The 17,119-nt window shown below is 41.3% G+C and overlaps 1 protein-coding gene across 1 annotated transcript in view; it reads right to left on the bottom strand.

The window, feature by feature from the left end:
- The window catches only part of LOC139461670 (uncharacterized), a 48,536-nt gene extending 37,080 nt beyond the window's left edge, over positions 1 to 11,456 (bottom strand). The window contains exons 1-2 of the mRNA XM_071243128.1: positions 11,391 to 11,456; positions 965 to 1,082 (exon numbers count right to left, since the gene is read on the bottom strand). Of these exons, the coding sequence (XP_071099229.1) occupies positions 965 to 1,082; positions 11,391 to 11,456 (184 nt within the window). The remainder of the gene's footprint in view (positions 1 to 964; positions 1,083 to 11,390) is intronic.
- Positions 11,457 to 17,119: the final 5,663 nt, after the last annotated feature.

Raw genomic sequence — 17,119 nt, 5'->3', positions numbered from 1 at the left:
CCCACCCAAATATTGACTCTAAATAGTTTGGTAATGTGAATAATTGCATTGTTTTCCGTCCGGAGTTTTGCACACGTGTACCATATTGAGACCTCGGCATTCTCAGATTGGATTACAGCACGCGTCTTGTAGCAATAAATTCACAGGCACGTGCTCGTAGGCATGGGAGATTGGAGAGGTTGTTGGAAATATGCCGGTTGGAAAAGTAAAGTTATGTAAGCCGACGACTAATATGATGTCTATTTTTACTAATTGTCAGAAAACGTGTGTTGATCTTTTTCTCTGTTAAGGCTCGTGGAAGTGTATGTGTTTGTAAAATCAATTGTAATCATAAACTTGGGTAACACAGCAGCTTTTATAGCTGCCTCAAGTGGAAATGATGGGTTTCTACAAACTATTTCTTTTCATGAAACACATATGACATTGTCAGGGACTTTGAAACCAGTTGGTTGTATCCAAAATTCACTTTTCTAGGGCATCGGGAGACTAGGGTTGCATCATAGTTCATCGATCGGTATATTAGACTTCGTTCAAACAGATACTGATTAATGTAGAGTTTCATTGTCTTCCATATCATGATTTTAACTCGTCAAATATCCTATATTCAATGTGATCGCGCGGGGATTCCGGTTAAGAATGGCAATCTCTGCTTGTCCAGGCAACTAAACGAATCGGGTGGTCAGACTCGGTGACTTGGTTGATAACATCGAAACGTGGATCGATGCTCATGACGTCAATCACTGGATTGTCTGGTCAAGACTATATTTTTCACAGACCGCCGTCACATAGCTTGAATATTGATGAATGCGGCATTTAACTAAAACAAATTATTCAAAGTGAATATACATTGACGACAGAGAATTAAATTTATCGCAATGTTGGATAAAGAATTAACGTTTTCTCCGCATCAAGCGTGATTGTGGTAAAACTAGTATGTCATGTCGGAATGATGTCAAACTCTTACCTAATTCTTCATACGCCGTGTTCTCTAATCCAACTTCAGGTACAATGAGCAGGGCCACCTCCTTCCCTCCCCTCCCGAGGGGGGTCAGAACGATGTGGTTAGCGTTCTGGGCCCCACCCTGGGGTATACCCACATATAACACAACGACGCACAATACATATTTCCATTTTCCAAATCCCAGGGGATGGGAATTCCTGCTCCTGTCGCGTACATCCACAAATTCACCCTGCGGTTTTCCCCGGGGGTGGGGATTGTTTGTATCCACCCTGAACACCATGTTGAAATAATTCCCTGGGGTAGATCACGATTCTTGCGGGTACATGTATTCCGTGCCTCCTTCCAGCATATCCCCACGAGTTCAGCCCGGGGGTGGGTCTGTGTCCCTGCCCTTCAGATAGAGTGAAAGGTGTGGCCGTCACATGTCAGCGCCCGTGGCATTCTGTCAGAACAGATGGATGAAACGTATGTCAAGTATTCAAGTATTTACACATTAATTTGTCGCCATGATCAACAGATCACCCCGGCTGCTCCCCTCCCTGCTTATCTGCCGGTCGAGAGACAGACTGCTGTACCGTCGCGAAAACCACTCGCCGCAAAAGTACTACTTAGGGCGCCGTTCATTTACAACTGGGGTTGATGACGTATGAATGAATCTATGGCCTTGTCCTAAATAGAAAGCACCTATTCTAGGTATTCAAAACTCACAAAAATACAGAGCTGTATATTTCTGTCAATAAAGACATCTGGTTTGGTGAGAATATTTCAAAAAGTTATTTATATGAGTTACCGATGCCTATTCTACACTAATTAATATTCTATATTTTTCTTAATTGTGTTGTGTCAGCTTTTATGCACGGGGACTGACGAACATCTGCATGTCATTTAGTCAAAGCCAGATGATAAAACTACGAAATCATAACTAAAACATTTTTTTAACTGACATATTTATTGTTAGCATAAAATTTCACAGACTGGAAGCTAGTTCATGTCGGCGGTTATTGCTATAGCTAGTTCAGACAGCCGTGATACAGCTGGAATATTGCCGCCAGTGACACTTACTTCGTCTAGGTGAGTTAACGTCAAATCCACACTTGTCAGTCATACAGCATGTATAGGGTCCTTTTATTAGTGAGTAAGTGAGAGACTATGGTTTTAAGCCGCTTTTAGCAGTATTACAGCAATATCACGGCAGGGGACACCAGAAATGGGCTTAACACATTGTATCCACGGGGGAATCGAACCCGGGTCTTCGGCGTAAGGAGCAAACGCTTTAACCACCAGGCTATCCCACCGCTCCAGTGGTGTCAGTAGGTATGCAGTGATATCACATCAGTAGAATGCTTGGAATTCACGTGAAGCGTGTCACGTGTTGCCGGCCCTGGACCCCCATGTTCATGCCGCACCCCCAAATCATTACTCAAGACTCCCCTGGACACGAAAATGAAAAGACTCGTGTATATGTCATGTAATTTCATGATTTACTGATTTCTCGCTTGTGCAGGTCGAAAAATAATTAAACTTTGTTTAACTTAGTTAATTATTATATTTTAATTGGCATTAACTTGGTTGGAGCAGTCTCTTAGTTTTTAGCGTTTTTTTAATTTGAGATTGTTTTTGGCTTGCTTTTCATATTTTATTACAATGGGGTTTTTGAGTGAGTGTGTGGTCGTAAATTCTAACTCTGTTTAAAGTGGAGGAAGTATTTAGTTCTGTCATAGAAAGCTTTGTGTTTTTTTGTAAGATGTTTGTGGCTAGAGTCCTGGTCCATCACTGATTGACCTTCGGTTCAATAAAAATACATTAGAACCATCCTTCTTCTTCTGATTGTTTCTCTCTATATGAAACGATCCTTGGTCTCCCTGTTGCCAGGAAGAGGGCGAGTAAAAACCCCTGCTGGCAAATCGGGATAACATAAACTAGCATTGACATAGACAACAGACCGAACTTTCTGGTATTACTACAAGTTCCTGTGAATGCACAGTTGCAGATAAGTTTGTTAGTTTGTTTGATGTTTTACGCCTCACTCAGCAATAGTCCAGCTATATAACGGTGGTCTGTAGATAATCGAGTCAGACAATCCAGTGATTGATATCATGAGCAGCCATCCACGCAATTGGGATACAATGCCATGCATCAACCAAGTCAGCGAGCCTGACCACCCCATCCCGTTAGCTGCTTCTAACGACAAGCATAGTGGCTTTTCACGCCAAGCATGGGTTGCTGATGACCTATTCTACCCCGGATCGATCTTCACGGGTCTGCAAATAAGTAATGATGCAAGTCTTATAGATAACGTCAACGCATAACGAGTATAATAAGCCTCGGTTATCCACCGAAACAGATTCCAATTTGCCTTAAAAGACAAAATTGAGGTGAAATTATATTAATGAAAATCAGTGATGACACCATGTGTTCTCGAAAGTCAAGGAGAAAAAGTGACAATCTGTTATTTGGGAACGACGGTTTGGGTGTAAGGCACGGTCATTAACAGCTCCAAATAAAGCGGAAATTAAAAAAGGGTATTTTGCCAAACCACGATGACCTTATTTTTTAACAAACAGTCATATGTTAAACAGGAACCGAAATCAAACTATTTGGCCCAGAATCCGTATACTCGACTTTTACCAAAATTGAGTCCTTGCAAAAACATCAACCAGCTGTTCAATACTATTACTCAAAGTCGGGTGGGACACTTTCTGCCTACTCGAGTAGGGGATAAAATAAAAGTTCCCTTGGGTGGCATACGTCGCCTGCAGCAGGGCCAGGGTTAATACACTTGTCTGCTACATGTGGGTCTTGGGTTTCAGGGTCGACCTGTATATAGATATATACATCACAACCATAACAGTACGGGTCTCCGTGCATGCGTTGTCGCCCTGGTCGAGGATCGTCGGGGTATACTTACATCATCATTCATGGTATGTTGAATGCGTGCAGCAGCTCAGACGAACACCAGTCATTCATACTAATCTTTTATATGTTTTTTTTCACAATGTGTGCGATGTGTGACGTACGCGAATGAACGAAAACAGGACGCGTGGCGCCTGTTGTCACAGAAATGTTTTCATTCCATTAACGGAGAATAGTTTCAGGTACAGAAGCGATCATGCATTTAGTAGGAATATGAAATTGCGAGTACAAAACAACACTATAAGATATACTACTAAAAAATGTTAAGAGCAACCCGATTCTTTTCCATAACTACAGTTAATCTGTCATAAGAATAGGGAATAATCTCGTGATCCTTAACTTATTTTGAGTAGTATATGGGCACGCAAATTGTATCGTGTACAACGTCTCTGCTGTCATCACGTTAGGCTTGTAAATTCGTGTATCGCGGCTGTTAACGGTATTCATCACTGATGCCAGGGACAGTGAGTGAGTGAGTTGGGTTCAGCGCCGCTTTTTCGAACCCGCGATTCCCCGCACACAGAGTGACACACTATTGCAAATGGTCACCTGTAAATAAAAGAGACAAAACCCTTTCCATATCCATAAGAAATCACTGCCAAAAGCAGTCGACCGCACAGCTCCGACTGTATCATGAGTATGTGTTTATATAGAGAATACTACACTCATTCTCGTTAGATACCATTTTTACGAAACGAGTGGACTTTCTATGGTATCTGACCGAGCGAAAGCGAGGTCAGATACCATAGAAAGTTCACGAGTTTCGTAAAAATGGTATCTAACGAGAATGAGTGTGGTATTTTATTTATTACCCACGTTAAATATATATTTAAGTGTAAATACATAACAACTTTCGTTCGTTGACAGACCAAACTGAAACCGGTTGCAAAATCTGGTTGCGCATTAATATTGATATATGACCAAATATGGGCATTGTTGACATGTTTATGCATACGCATTTACAACACGCGCCTGCTGTTCTGTTTGCAAACAAACCAGCACCGACGCTAAAGATCCTTTTGGAAGAAAGTCTTCAACTTATGGTAATTCAAGCGCCATTTTGTTAGTACGCAGGACACCGATAAGAAAATTTGAAATGTCACATTAGCGCCGCGTTTTGAATATCGGACCAACAGTCGGTCACACTGCCGGGGTCCCGTCTGTGCAATCAAAATGGTTCGGTTTCCTTGATCTATCAGCTGAATTTATATCATGCCCGTTCCATTTTGGAAGAGGGAAATCAGACTGTTCGCCAAAGACATTCATGTTAACTGTACCACCCTATATATTGAAGACGTGAAAATCAACAAACTCAAATCTGCTTGCATGTCAGTGACAGCTTCGAACGATCGAAGGGCAAGGTCGCCACCGGAATAAGAAAAGACAACCGCGATCCACTCACAGCGTTTTACGCTAGAGATAGGGAATGTTATTGTTCACATTTGGGATGTTTGGGGCCACAAAATCAGAAGTCAGGCACACTTCCACGGAGTTTTCGAATGATTTGTATCGGAACTGTGAACTTTAAGTGATCTGGTCGTGCTGTCGTGTTCGTTCATCCATGAACAACACCTCCCGAAACAGCGCCACAAGATACGCTTCAAAGGGGACACCGATGGCACAACCGGATCATCCCAAGTAAGTCTCGATATCTGTCCAGATAGTTTAAACAGACTTCATTTCACCACGCTTATCCTTTTACGTTAAATCAAATTGAAAGTTGCGAAAGTGGTCGGGTGCGTCACGCTCAAGGGACGCGCTCGATCGGCAGTCGTACATTGTAAATCGATTTATAGATCTAGCTCGATTATATGTCTGTAGAAGCTCTATGCATAACTTATATAGAATGCAAACCGAATTTGATGCGTGTGACTATCTTGTTTGGTTTAATAAGGTGTTTGTAAATATCTCTCGTTCTCATGAATTTCTTCAGTTCTGCCTTGTAATCGCAAAATGAATGACGTCTCGCGATTTTTTATGAATGAAAAAAGTAGTCCCGGTGTGACAGAGGTCACGGTTATCCAATCAAAACGAATAAAACAAGGTCAACCTTGTACGATACACGTGTGACGTACGGATTTAGTATCTTACCACCTGTATCTTCACCACGTGGGTAATAAAAATCATTATCAACTAGTGAGTATACCAGGTGTTCGCGAAGCATATCCTGCCCCACCGGTGGTAGGGACCTCGTTTCACAAAACGATCTTACTAATACGACTGACGTACGTTCATGTTGAAGGATGGGAGCTACGATTTTTAATTCAGTTCTTGCCAGTACAGTTCAATCTTTTAGACATAATGTTCTAACGAAAGACATTTTCAACTGAAAATCAAAGATTATGATAAAATCAACTGATATGCATATTAGTTTCCTTTGCTTCACAGCTTATTATAAGGTATGTACCCACACAGTGAGACGAAACCTGCCGTTTACGGATGAGCATCGGGATACCATCTTCCCGAGGCAAGAGAGTTAACTGACTATAAAAGTCCAGTTTCCACCCTTGCCGAACTAGGCTGGTATTATGGAGTTACATTTTGGCTGGACTAACGAGTCTATGCATAGTCCAAACAAAATCGCGCACAGAAATCGAAATCCGGTTCGTCAACTGTCGTGCAGATTTTCAGTCGATTGCAGGATTTGCAAAGCATGTGCACCGCCAACTCGTTGTCACCAGATATTTTCCAAATCTTTTCATGTTTCTAATCAAGGTGGTCACGTGATTTGATGCATTTCGCTATGTAAATCCCGTCTTATCACAATATAGATCTTGATTATCGATCAGATCGTCCTGACCGGGCGCCACCATTTTGTGTGAAGCAAACGCAAGTGATACGAGAGGTGAAATCTGATTGGTCCATTAGAACAGACATAACTCGTAATAGCCACGGGTGGCGCTACGATTGAGCCCAGTAATTCCAGCCTAGTTAGGCAAGGGTGGAAACTGGACTTTTAAAGTCAGTTTACACCTCTTGCCTCGGGAAGATGCGAGATACAAGGACATAAGAAACCGTTTGAATTAAGGCCAAATAACAAAATGTTGTTTCTCATAGCATCAAAGAAAGACGTTAAAAACCGGCCCGACCTTCAAGTCGAAATTTGTCATGCCAAAATCCGTTTCCGCATTTTCCATTCGAAAGTTCCACCTTTTTACGTAACCCGACCTGACATCAGAAATCATTGTTGCATTGAAAGAAGGTTGAGAAATCGAAAGAAACTAAAAAACTAAATCGACCTACTTTCAAATCTATTTTTTAAAGTGATGAGAAACTGTGTTTTATGTGACTTTGTGCTGAGTTGACCGTGCTGCCTACATCTCACTGACTGCCCTACACAGGCCTACTTGAGGTTAAGTGGGAGGTCGTGGTTAGGTGTAATATGTCGCCTGATGACTTGCCGATTGATGCAGAGTTTAACTTGCACGGAATATTAAAGTATGTTACAGTGTGTCTGGTGTTCGATTCCCCACCTGGATACAATGTGTGGGGCCCATTACCTTTGTCCCCCGTCGTGATATGGCTGGAATATTGCTAAAAGCGGCGTAAAACTATAGTCACTCACTAACAAACTAACGACATTTAAAACATAGTAGGGGCCATGTGGTTGCAAGTTCAATTCTTACCCAAGCCTTCATTGAACAAATTTATTTTTCTACAAAATTCCCAAGACACGGGTTATTTTTTGACGCAAAGATTCAGAGTGACATTAAAGTATAGACAAGGCTGTATGGCCAGAGGGATGACTTCAACTTTCAATAGTCAATAGTCAACTTTCCCTTCATGTCGAGCGATATCCCTGCACCCCCAGTCGGTACGTACAATGGTGTATGCCCTTTCTACGAAATAATATTTTTATAGTGAAATTAAATCGATCATAAAACGACAGCAGTGAAACTTTGAATGTTTCCCAAATGAAATATCGCACATTACTTGCACTTCGTCGACCGCGGTATTGGATATCCTCTACCGGGCAAAAGAAGTATACACCCATGTTTGATGGCGACTAAAATGGAACCAACAAGAAATGGTTATTCGATGGGGATGTTTTTGATACGGGTAGCGTAGCTATGTTTTGGATCTTACGTTTGCGGTGTTTCGGCGTCTGTTTTCGGCCTTATAACGTTTTGATAACGTTTGTATTTTTGGGTCAATCCAATATTTATGTGTCAGGCAGTTTACTCCGATGGAGTTATAACACATGTATTCGATTATTGTATTATACCCAGAGCTGTGGTATCCTCTATCTGTTAACATAATATATACATTAATCATATTGTAAATACCCAGTTAGTGTATCATGTAATAAAAGGACTATCCCTATCAAAGATTGAGTAGCATATAGTAAAGATTACGTAACACCGGTAACTCCAGTTCGCGAACATAATTGTGCATGGCAATTAGTTTCTGTTTAATCAAGTTTCAACTTTAAAGGATTAAAATCCAATAAAATGTGCCTACACGGACAATTAGAAACTAATTAATCTTTATTTTGATAATTTACAGTTTAACCTCACTTTTTGCTTTTACGCAGCGAGGTATACCATCACGGTATGTTATCACAGTGAGCAGTTAGTTGCCGTTCTGTTGGCAGACAAACACAAGCAGGTGCTCCTCGTGTAGACTCTTAACTTTAAGCACATTTTAACAGACCGGGCGGTTGCGACACACTTAACAATATTTAGTTACTTCACAGACGAACAAGAAATGTTAATTTGAGGAAATCGGCTCCCTGCTTCAGCGCCAGAGGAAAATACGAAACATATGCGCTTCTTGCAGAACACTGAGTTCTTAAAGAGTTTCATCGGGAGAGGTTACGAGAAACATGCCTTAATCTTTTTAATTTGAATTAAATTTATATTTACTGCTATTGCCTTTATACGGAAGCCTTTTAGGGCCGTTTTTTTTATTTTTTAGAAAGTCCAAGACACTAAGTTGAAATTTACGCAGATAAAATTTCAAGATACAGAATAAGTTGAAATTTAAAGATAATGATCTTAAAAATAAAATAAGTTAGTATCTTGAAATTTCAACTTAGCATCGTGAATCACAAAATAAGTATCTTGAAATTTCAACTTGGTATCTTGAAATATCAAGAAAAAAAGCAAATGGCCCTAAAAGGCTTCCGTATCATTCTGCCCGTTCAGTAAAGAAATTACGTAAGAATTTTTCAACTATAATATCCATTAAAACAATAGCAGTAGCAGATTACACTTGCTGTTTTTTCTGCAAACATACAGAGGTGAGTGAGTGAGTGAGTGAGTATGGTTTTACGCCGCTTTTAGCAATATTCCAGCAATATCACGGCGGGGGACACCAGAAATGGGCTTCACACATTGTACCCATGTCGGGAATCGAACTCGGGTCTTCGGCGTGACGAGCGAACGCTTTAACCACTAGGCTACCCGACCGCCCCCATACAGAGGTGAAAAATGATGAACACAAATATCCCAATGATGTGAACAAAATATTATCATGTCATCATTGAGCTGCCTCGTTTTTGTCAGTTTCAGAGTAGGCGTTTACGGAGCCAAATATGCATTGTGAGAGAATTTACGAGCATGGTCGAAACACAAAAGTCAACAAAAGATCGAAATTTTAAATATTGCACAAAAAACGGAACACGCATGTTTTGTACCACTAACTAAATATGAATAAAGTCTAATTCCTAACAAATGGCCGCCACTCAGCCATATTGAAAATCGATTGAAGAGATGGTTGTTTCATCAGTGGTGGGATCTAGCATGTTAAGTTTCAGCTTCATTGGCCCAGCGGCCTCAGAGGAGAAGGTCCTTTCGGCCATCCATTGCATGAGTTCACTTTCAGTCAGGTGCGCTAAGAAAGTCACAGACCCACTCAAAGTTTCAAATACCACCAAGTACCAAGTTCAAAGTTTTTTTCGAATCCAGCTAGAATAGATTCTAATTCCAGCGCTCATGAAACCATACCGTCACATCCAATTCCTGTCATCTTGTTTACTTAGCTCGTGGTAATTCCTGGCCATCTTTTTTGGTTTCAACTAATTGAAAGTCTTGCCACGATAGTGATACAACGCATGTGTGCACATGTGCACGTGCGTCAGATCGTGTGTGTTGGCATACCCCTGCGTCTTCTGGGACCTGTGCCTCTCCGTGAGTTGAATCCACATGGTGTAGATGCAGCTGCTTTCAAGAAGTTTTAAACCTACGTTTTCTCACAGATAAACTTTGATAATGTCTTCCACATCGTGGTCGTCTGAAAACAAAATTGAACGTTTTGAAACGTCGTACTTATAACAGGGAATTAGCCGCCAGAAAGACATTTTCCCCGGATGAGGTTTAAGTGAGAGGTAACATTTCACCTCACTCCTCGCCACGTGACTGATAATCGAGTCTTCATTTGACTTGATTCACGTGGCTATTGTTATAATGACACAGATACACGCTTCTCTGCTGTGTCTTTTCTTGTCTTTGCAAAAAGCTCTGAAGTGCCATGTCGGAATTAAATTCTTAAGTTTTGAGACATACCCCAACGCACATCAGAACATGTAATTGTGGAAATGTTGACATGCTCAAAGATATTTGCAGAAGGAAAAATAGAAATCCTAAGGTTTATGATTTGTTTCTTTGTTTTTAACGCCGCACTCTTCCCGTGATTGACATCATGAGCATCAATCCATGCAATTGGGATACGATGGCATGCATCAACCAAGTCAGCGAGCCTGACCACCCGATCCCGTTAGTCGCTTCTTACAACAAGCAAAGTCGCCTTTTACAGTAAGCACGAACTACTGAAGACTTATTCTAACCCTGATCTTCACGGGTCTAAGGTTTATAAATGCCCAACAGAAATTGTGGAATGTTTTTGGTTTATCTAACACAGTATTTTGTTTGTAATCTTGTTTTATCTACGATAGACATGCCGTTCATTTTCGCAAAAATATGCAGATAAATGTAGTTTTTTATTGAATTGCACCGTGTGAAAAGCTCATGTTATCCGACGGTATCCTTACACGTCTATGTATCTACTCCCCATCCTTAAAAAATAAAACAAAATGTTTTTTAAATGTTCTAGTACTACAAACTTATAGTTTTGTGTGTCCCTTTCTTCATCAGTTCATTAAACTCGTAAGTCTTTAAAGCCAGACAGAGTGAAATCGTCATCGTTTTGAAAATATTTCTCGTATGTTGAGCATGTACTAAAGGTCAGCCCTGCCATCTGGGCAATGTTAAGGCAGCAATAAAGCGCCATGCAGGCAGCTGGCCTGATAGTACTGATACCACGATGGAGGCATTGCTTGTTTAAACCCTACCCAACTCCATCACCCACATCCAGTACAACATAGATATCGAGGGGCTTCACGGTCAGGGCGATGATTGTGATGATGGTGATGATGATGACGGTTATGAGTGACTTGGTATAGTTTTACGCCGCTTTTAGCAATATTCCAGCAATATCACGGCGGGGGACTTCACACATTGCACCGGGTCTTCGGCGTGACGCGCGAACGCTTGAACCACTAGGCTTCCCCACCGACGGTTATGATCTTGATGATGATGATGATGATGGTGATGATGCCAATGACGACGACGATCTTTATCATGATTATCTTGTTGCTGGTATGTATGATACAGAATGAGAAATAACGGATGATTCAGGCGATGTTGAAGATGCAGACTAGTGTAACTCAGGGCAGTGATCGTTGTTTTTGTGATAGTTCGGATGATGCGGCCCCGTGGGGACTCCGGGTTAAACTAGGTCCTCAGCAACCTACGCTGCCTGTAAAGGGCTACCACATGGATCAGTTTCAGTGACTTGGTTGATTATGGACGTTGTGCCCCCAATGATTGGGACGTTGCTCATTGTATCAATCACCAGTCTCTCGGGTCGAAACTCGATTGTTTACAGACTCCCGTCATATAGATGGAACAGCGCGGCGTTTAACAACAAAGCATATAAAACATGGGCGGATACAGAGGAGGGGGGGGGGGGGGGGGGGGGGGGGGGTGCGGGGGGTGCGGTGTGTGTGTTTTATTTCGAAAAAAATCTTTATTTCTGTATAAATTACCACCAAAGACAATAAATAGATCTTAATTGTGCGCCCCCCATTTAAAAAAAGCTGTATCCGCCAATGTAAAACGTATGATGATGATGATGATGGTGATAGTGATTATCTTATTTGATGATGCATTAAGATCTGAAATATACCATTAGCCACTTGACGTCAGAGAGATACATTCTGCAAGCAACAATAACATTTAACGTTAGCCTCTAACGTGGTCTGTTCTGTTAACTATACCACTCCAGCATGTATGGCCCATCCGCCTGCAATAACGGAAACCTACTCACGTACATGTGTTATGTAACGACACCTTCAAGGAAGACACACGGCACCCCCATCACCTTCACGAAGGAAACGCGACACCCCAAACGAAGAAACAATTATCCTGAAGTGTCAAAATTGTGAAAGGAAAAGCTATACATCAATCATGCAAGAGAAGCAAACACGAGTATATTCGTCAGTATAGCAGCGTGTGTACCCAGTGACCTCTACAGGTGAAATAAAACACCGACATGTATGTCATCTTCAACGGACATACTTCACCTTGAGAACTCTGGTACCGATAGGGGGCGCTGTGGTTGATGGACGAAGACGAACGGTGTGTTGAGAGTAATCAGTAGTGGTAAAGATAGGGTTGTGTTGCGAAATGCACCATGATATCGGTGTACGCTTTATAAAGTGTACGTCAGTACGGTGGCCCATAAGGGACATGGAGCCTGTTTTTTTCAATATTGTATAAAGAAGATATTGAATCGCTGAAAATTGAAGCGAAAATGTCAAAAACTAAAATGAAAATGTCAAAAAACAAAAACGAAAATGTCAAAAACGAAAATGCAAATACAGAAAACTATTTCCACCGCGGTGGAAATAGTTTTCTGTATTTTCATTTTAGTTTTCAATATTGTATAAAGAAGATATTGAATCGCTGAAAATTGAAGCGAAAATGTCAAAAACTAAAATGAAAATGTCAAAAAACAAAAACGAAAATGTCAAAAACGAAAATGCAAATAAAGAAAAATATTTCCACCGCGGTGGAAATAGTTTTTTGTATTTTCATTTTAGTTTTTGACATTTTCGCTTTTGTTTTTGACCTTTTCGTTTTTGTTATTGACATTTCCTTTTTATTTTTTGACATTTTCGCTTCACATTTCAGCGATTCAATAGCTACTTGAAAGTACATTTTCCATGTTTTCGGTTGTTTTTATACATGATTTATCACATATTTGTATGACAAATTGTGTTAATTTGCAAAAGGTTACGATAAAAGTAGGTGAAATATCAAAATATTGAAAAACAGACTCCATGTCCCTTATGGGCCACCGTACGAGTACATCAGCGAGTGAATGAGTGGGTACTTCACCCTAGTGAGTAGTATTTAGTACTAATTGCTCCTGCATCCTCTCTCCATCCCGTCGGGGGACAGTGAGGTAGCCTAGTGGTTTAAGCGTTCGCTAACCGGGTTCGATTTCTCCACATGGGTACAATGTGTGAAGCCAATTTCTGGTGTCCCCCGCTGTACGCGTGCTGTTGCAGGAATATGGCTAAAAGTGTCGTAAAACCATATTCACTCACGCACTCACTCCATCCCGTCCGGATGCGATAAATCACAGTCGGCCACACACACACACACACACACACACACACACACACACACACACACACAGAGAGAGACAGATATATATATATTAAAGAAGGCCTATAATTTGGCTTTAAAGAACAGTTAGACATTTTTTTCATTGATCATTTTCACGAAAGGAGACAAATACCCCAAATCGGGCATCAATTACCCTACACCATATGAAGACAGGGTGTTACTTAATGCGGCAATCCCTGCAAAGTCACTGGCTAAAAATAGATAATCTGAAGTATCGAGAAACGAAACTGCTTCTGATCATCATACTGATGTCACGGCTGTATGCAGGAACCAGTCTGTACTGGAAGGAAATCTGTCACATGTATCTACAGACAGCCACGGTGAAATGAGGTGAGGTGGAATTTGGTTTAACGTCAAGTTCAAGATTATTGCACTTATACAAAGAAGTGCGTAAGTGCGTGCGTGTGTGGCTGATTGTACTAGTCCGTCTGGACTAATGCCGGTTTTACCGTGTTCGCCCACTGAGATACCATGCCGCAGTTTAACATGAATACCCCACTCAGACAATATACTGACTCTGAGCCGACCAGTCCTTGTTTTATCCCCTAAATGCCAGAGCGCCAGGCAGCGTAACAACAAGTACCATCTTCAAACAGCTTTTGGTATGACGCGGCTGGGGATCGAACCACTGACCTTTCACCCTCTGGGCAGACGCTATACCGCTAGACCACGAGGAACGAGGGAAACACGTAAACCACGTGCATTAGCTCTGAAATTAAGGAATGTTCTGGGCTTCATTTGGATTTTTATTTGTTATATTTTTTAGATACAGATTTTAAAATGAGATAATTTTATGATCATCATACTGATGTCACGGCTGTATGCAGGAACCAGTCTGTACTGGAAGGAAATCTGTCACATGTATCTACAGACAGCCACGGTGAAATGAGGTGAGGTGGAATTTGGTTTAACGTCAAGTTCAAGATTATTGCACTTATACAAAGAAGTGCGTAAGTGCGTGCGTGTGTGGCTGATTGTACTAGTCCGTCTGGACTAATGCCGGTTTTACCGTGTTCGCCCACTGAGATACCATGCCGCAGGTTAACATGAATACCCCACTCAGACAATATACTGACTCTGAGCAGACCAGTCCTTTGTTTATCCCCTAAATGCCAGAGCGCCAGGCAGCGTAACAACAAGTACCATCTTCAAACAGCTTTTGGTATGACGCGGCTGGGGATCGAACCACTGACCTTTCACCCTCTGGGCAGACGCTATACCGCTAGACCACGAGGAACGAGGGAAACACGTAAACCACGTGCATCAGCTCTGAAATTAAGGAATGTTCTGGGCTTCATTTGGATTTTTATTTGTTATATTTTTTAGATACAGATTTTAAAATGAGATAACTTTATTTCTGGGACTAAATGTCAGTCTAAGTTAAGACTTACAGTACGAGTTGGGGGAAGTACCCTAACACCCCTTTCACGTGTACCAGCGTCCAGTGGGAGTTGGGACCCCTAACGGGCAGGGATCAAGTAGGGTTCCACCTGTCCAACCAGCCCCTTCCTCGTGTAGGGTTACAAAGTATACACCAGCTGCAGTGGCCCCCGGGACAAAGGGAAACAACAATGGACGGCAGTGGATAGAGAGTGTCTCGAGATAGTGACCGCTAGGTAGTGGAGGGACAATGTGTTTGTGTGGATAATGGTTGTTTGGGCATTCATACGATGATAATGTCAGTCAATCCGCTTCTTTGTGACAGTAGAGGGGGTTATTGTAAAAAGCGACTCTACGTTCAGCTGTACTTACAGATCTTAAAACAGTTGTAGATCTACATATTACAAACATATTTAACCCGCGAAGAACGGGGTTGGAATAGGTCTTCAGCAACCCATGCATGCCGTAAAAGGCGACTATGCTTGTCGTAAGAGGGGACAAACGGGATCGGGTGGACGTGGTCAAGGCTCGCATACTTGGTTGATGCATGTCATCGCATCCCAAATGCGTGGATTGATGCTCTTGATGTCAATCACTGGATTGTCTGGTCCAGACTCGATTATGTAGGGACAGCCGTCAATGGCTGGAACATTGCTTCGTGCGGCATTAAACAACAAATAAACTAACAACATATTTATCAGATTCTGTTTATCACGACCGGTTGTTTGAAACAACATTTGACAACGTATCCCGAACTAATGTAGAAAAAAACTTTGTCTTCGATACTTTTTTGTCAAGACATTATACTGCCACACATATTGATATTTTCTAATTAAATGTTCAAGTTATCAAGCTGTACAAGAATATATATACCATTACACAAGTGTGAGTGAGTGCGTGGGTCAGTGAGTGAGGGACTTTTGTATAGCTCCGTTTAGATCAAGGTTTCTGTTATATCATGGTATATCATGTTAATAATATATTATATATTCTTAAATCAGATAACTATATCTCAGTGACTAAATGTTAGTCTAACTGAGTACCTACACATCGTTATACTGTTTCTATATTCAGCTCATCAAAGACATAGCCGACAGTAACAGTTGACCTAGACTCCATTAAGCTGTGACCTTGTACTGATAATTATAAAACGTGGCGTCCGCTTGGCGCCACATAGAACCGATCTTTGTACTGATAGTTAGCATTTTTGTCACATTTTTGTGGTTTTTATTCAGTTTCGTAATGAGGTAGCCAATTAGTTGTATCCTAAATAGTGCGCCAAAACGCGTGTCCTTCACACCACGAAAATCAACAAATTTAGTTACGTCACTCATATTTGTGCACAAATATTGATGACATGACACGCAATTATCCCACGTTGCTTAGAGGTTGTCGTCCACTTAGCAAGGGGGCGCTATACGTTTGACAAACTGGAATAAATAGGGAGCTGTCGTTGAATGTATTTGTTCAGGCACACAATGATATGAAGTGAATGGGGAGACCGGGTTTTTTGTTTGACTCCGGTAATTGGCGAAATAAGAAGGAAATTTGCGTGTCAACAAAAGGGGTGCAGTGAGCTAACGTGACGTGATTCGCCACGGTGCGGAAATGTCATCAAGGGGACGTCATTTGATTCCCAGTGTGCGGCCATGACACTTTTTTTGAAGTGATTGATTAATAACAAAATATGTTTGTTTGTTTGCTTGTTGTTTAACGCCGCACTCAGCAATATTCCAGCAATATGACGGCGGTCTGTAAATAATCGAGTCTGGACCAGACAATCCAGTGAAAGACTTCATGAGCATAGATCCACGCAATTGGGATACGATGACATGCATCAACCAAGTCAGCGAGTCAGACCACCCGATTCCGTTAGTCGCCTCTTACGACAAGCATAGTCGCCTTTTACGGCAAGCAAAGGTTGCTGAAGACCAAGATCGCATCCAAAGTGGAAAAGATATGACAGTCGGTATTGAGAGAAAAGTTAATCAACGTGAAAATTGATATATCCGTATATTTTATTATCAGCCTGATAGGGGTTGCTCATAATGTTGATACCTCATATAACCATTAATGTCCAAATCAAATATATGTTTATATTATAGAATCATGAAAAGTAATATTGAAATAGAGGCGTGCCTCTGTAAACTTGAGTTTAAAAAAATTAGAA

The sequence above is a fragment of the Haliotis cracherodii genome, unplaced genomic scaffold (genome assembly GCF_022045235.1).
Source record: "Haliotis cracherodii isolate W230 unplaced genomic scaffold, xgHalCrac1.p SCAF_15, whole genome shotgun sequence".
Classification (NCBI taxonomy): Eukaryota; Metazoa; Mollusca; class Gastropoda; order Lepetellida; family Haliotidae; genus Haliotis; species Haliotis cracherodii.
The sequence above is the reverse complement of the archived record's forward strand: the minus strand, read 5'-3'. Positions and strand labels throughout refer to the sequence as shown.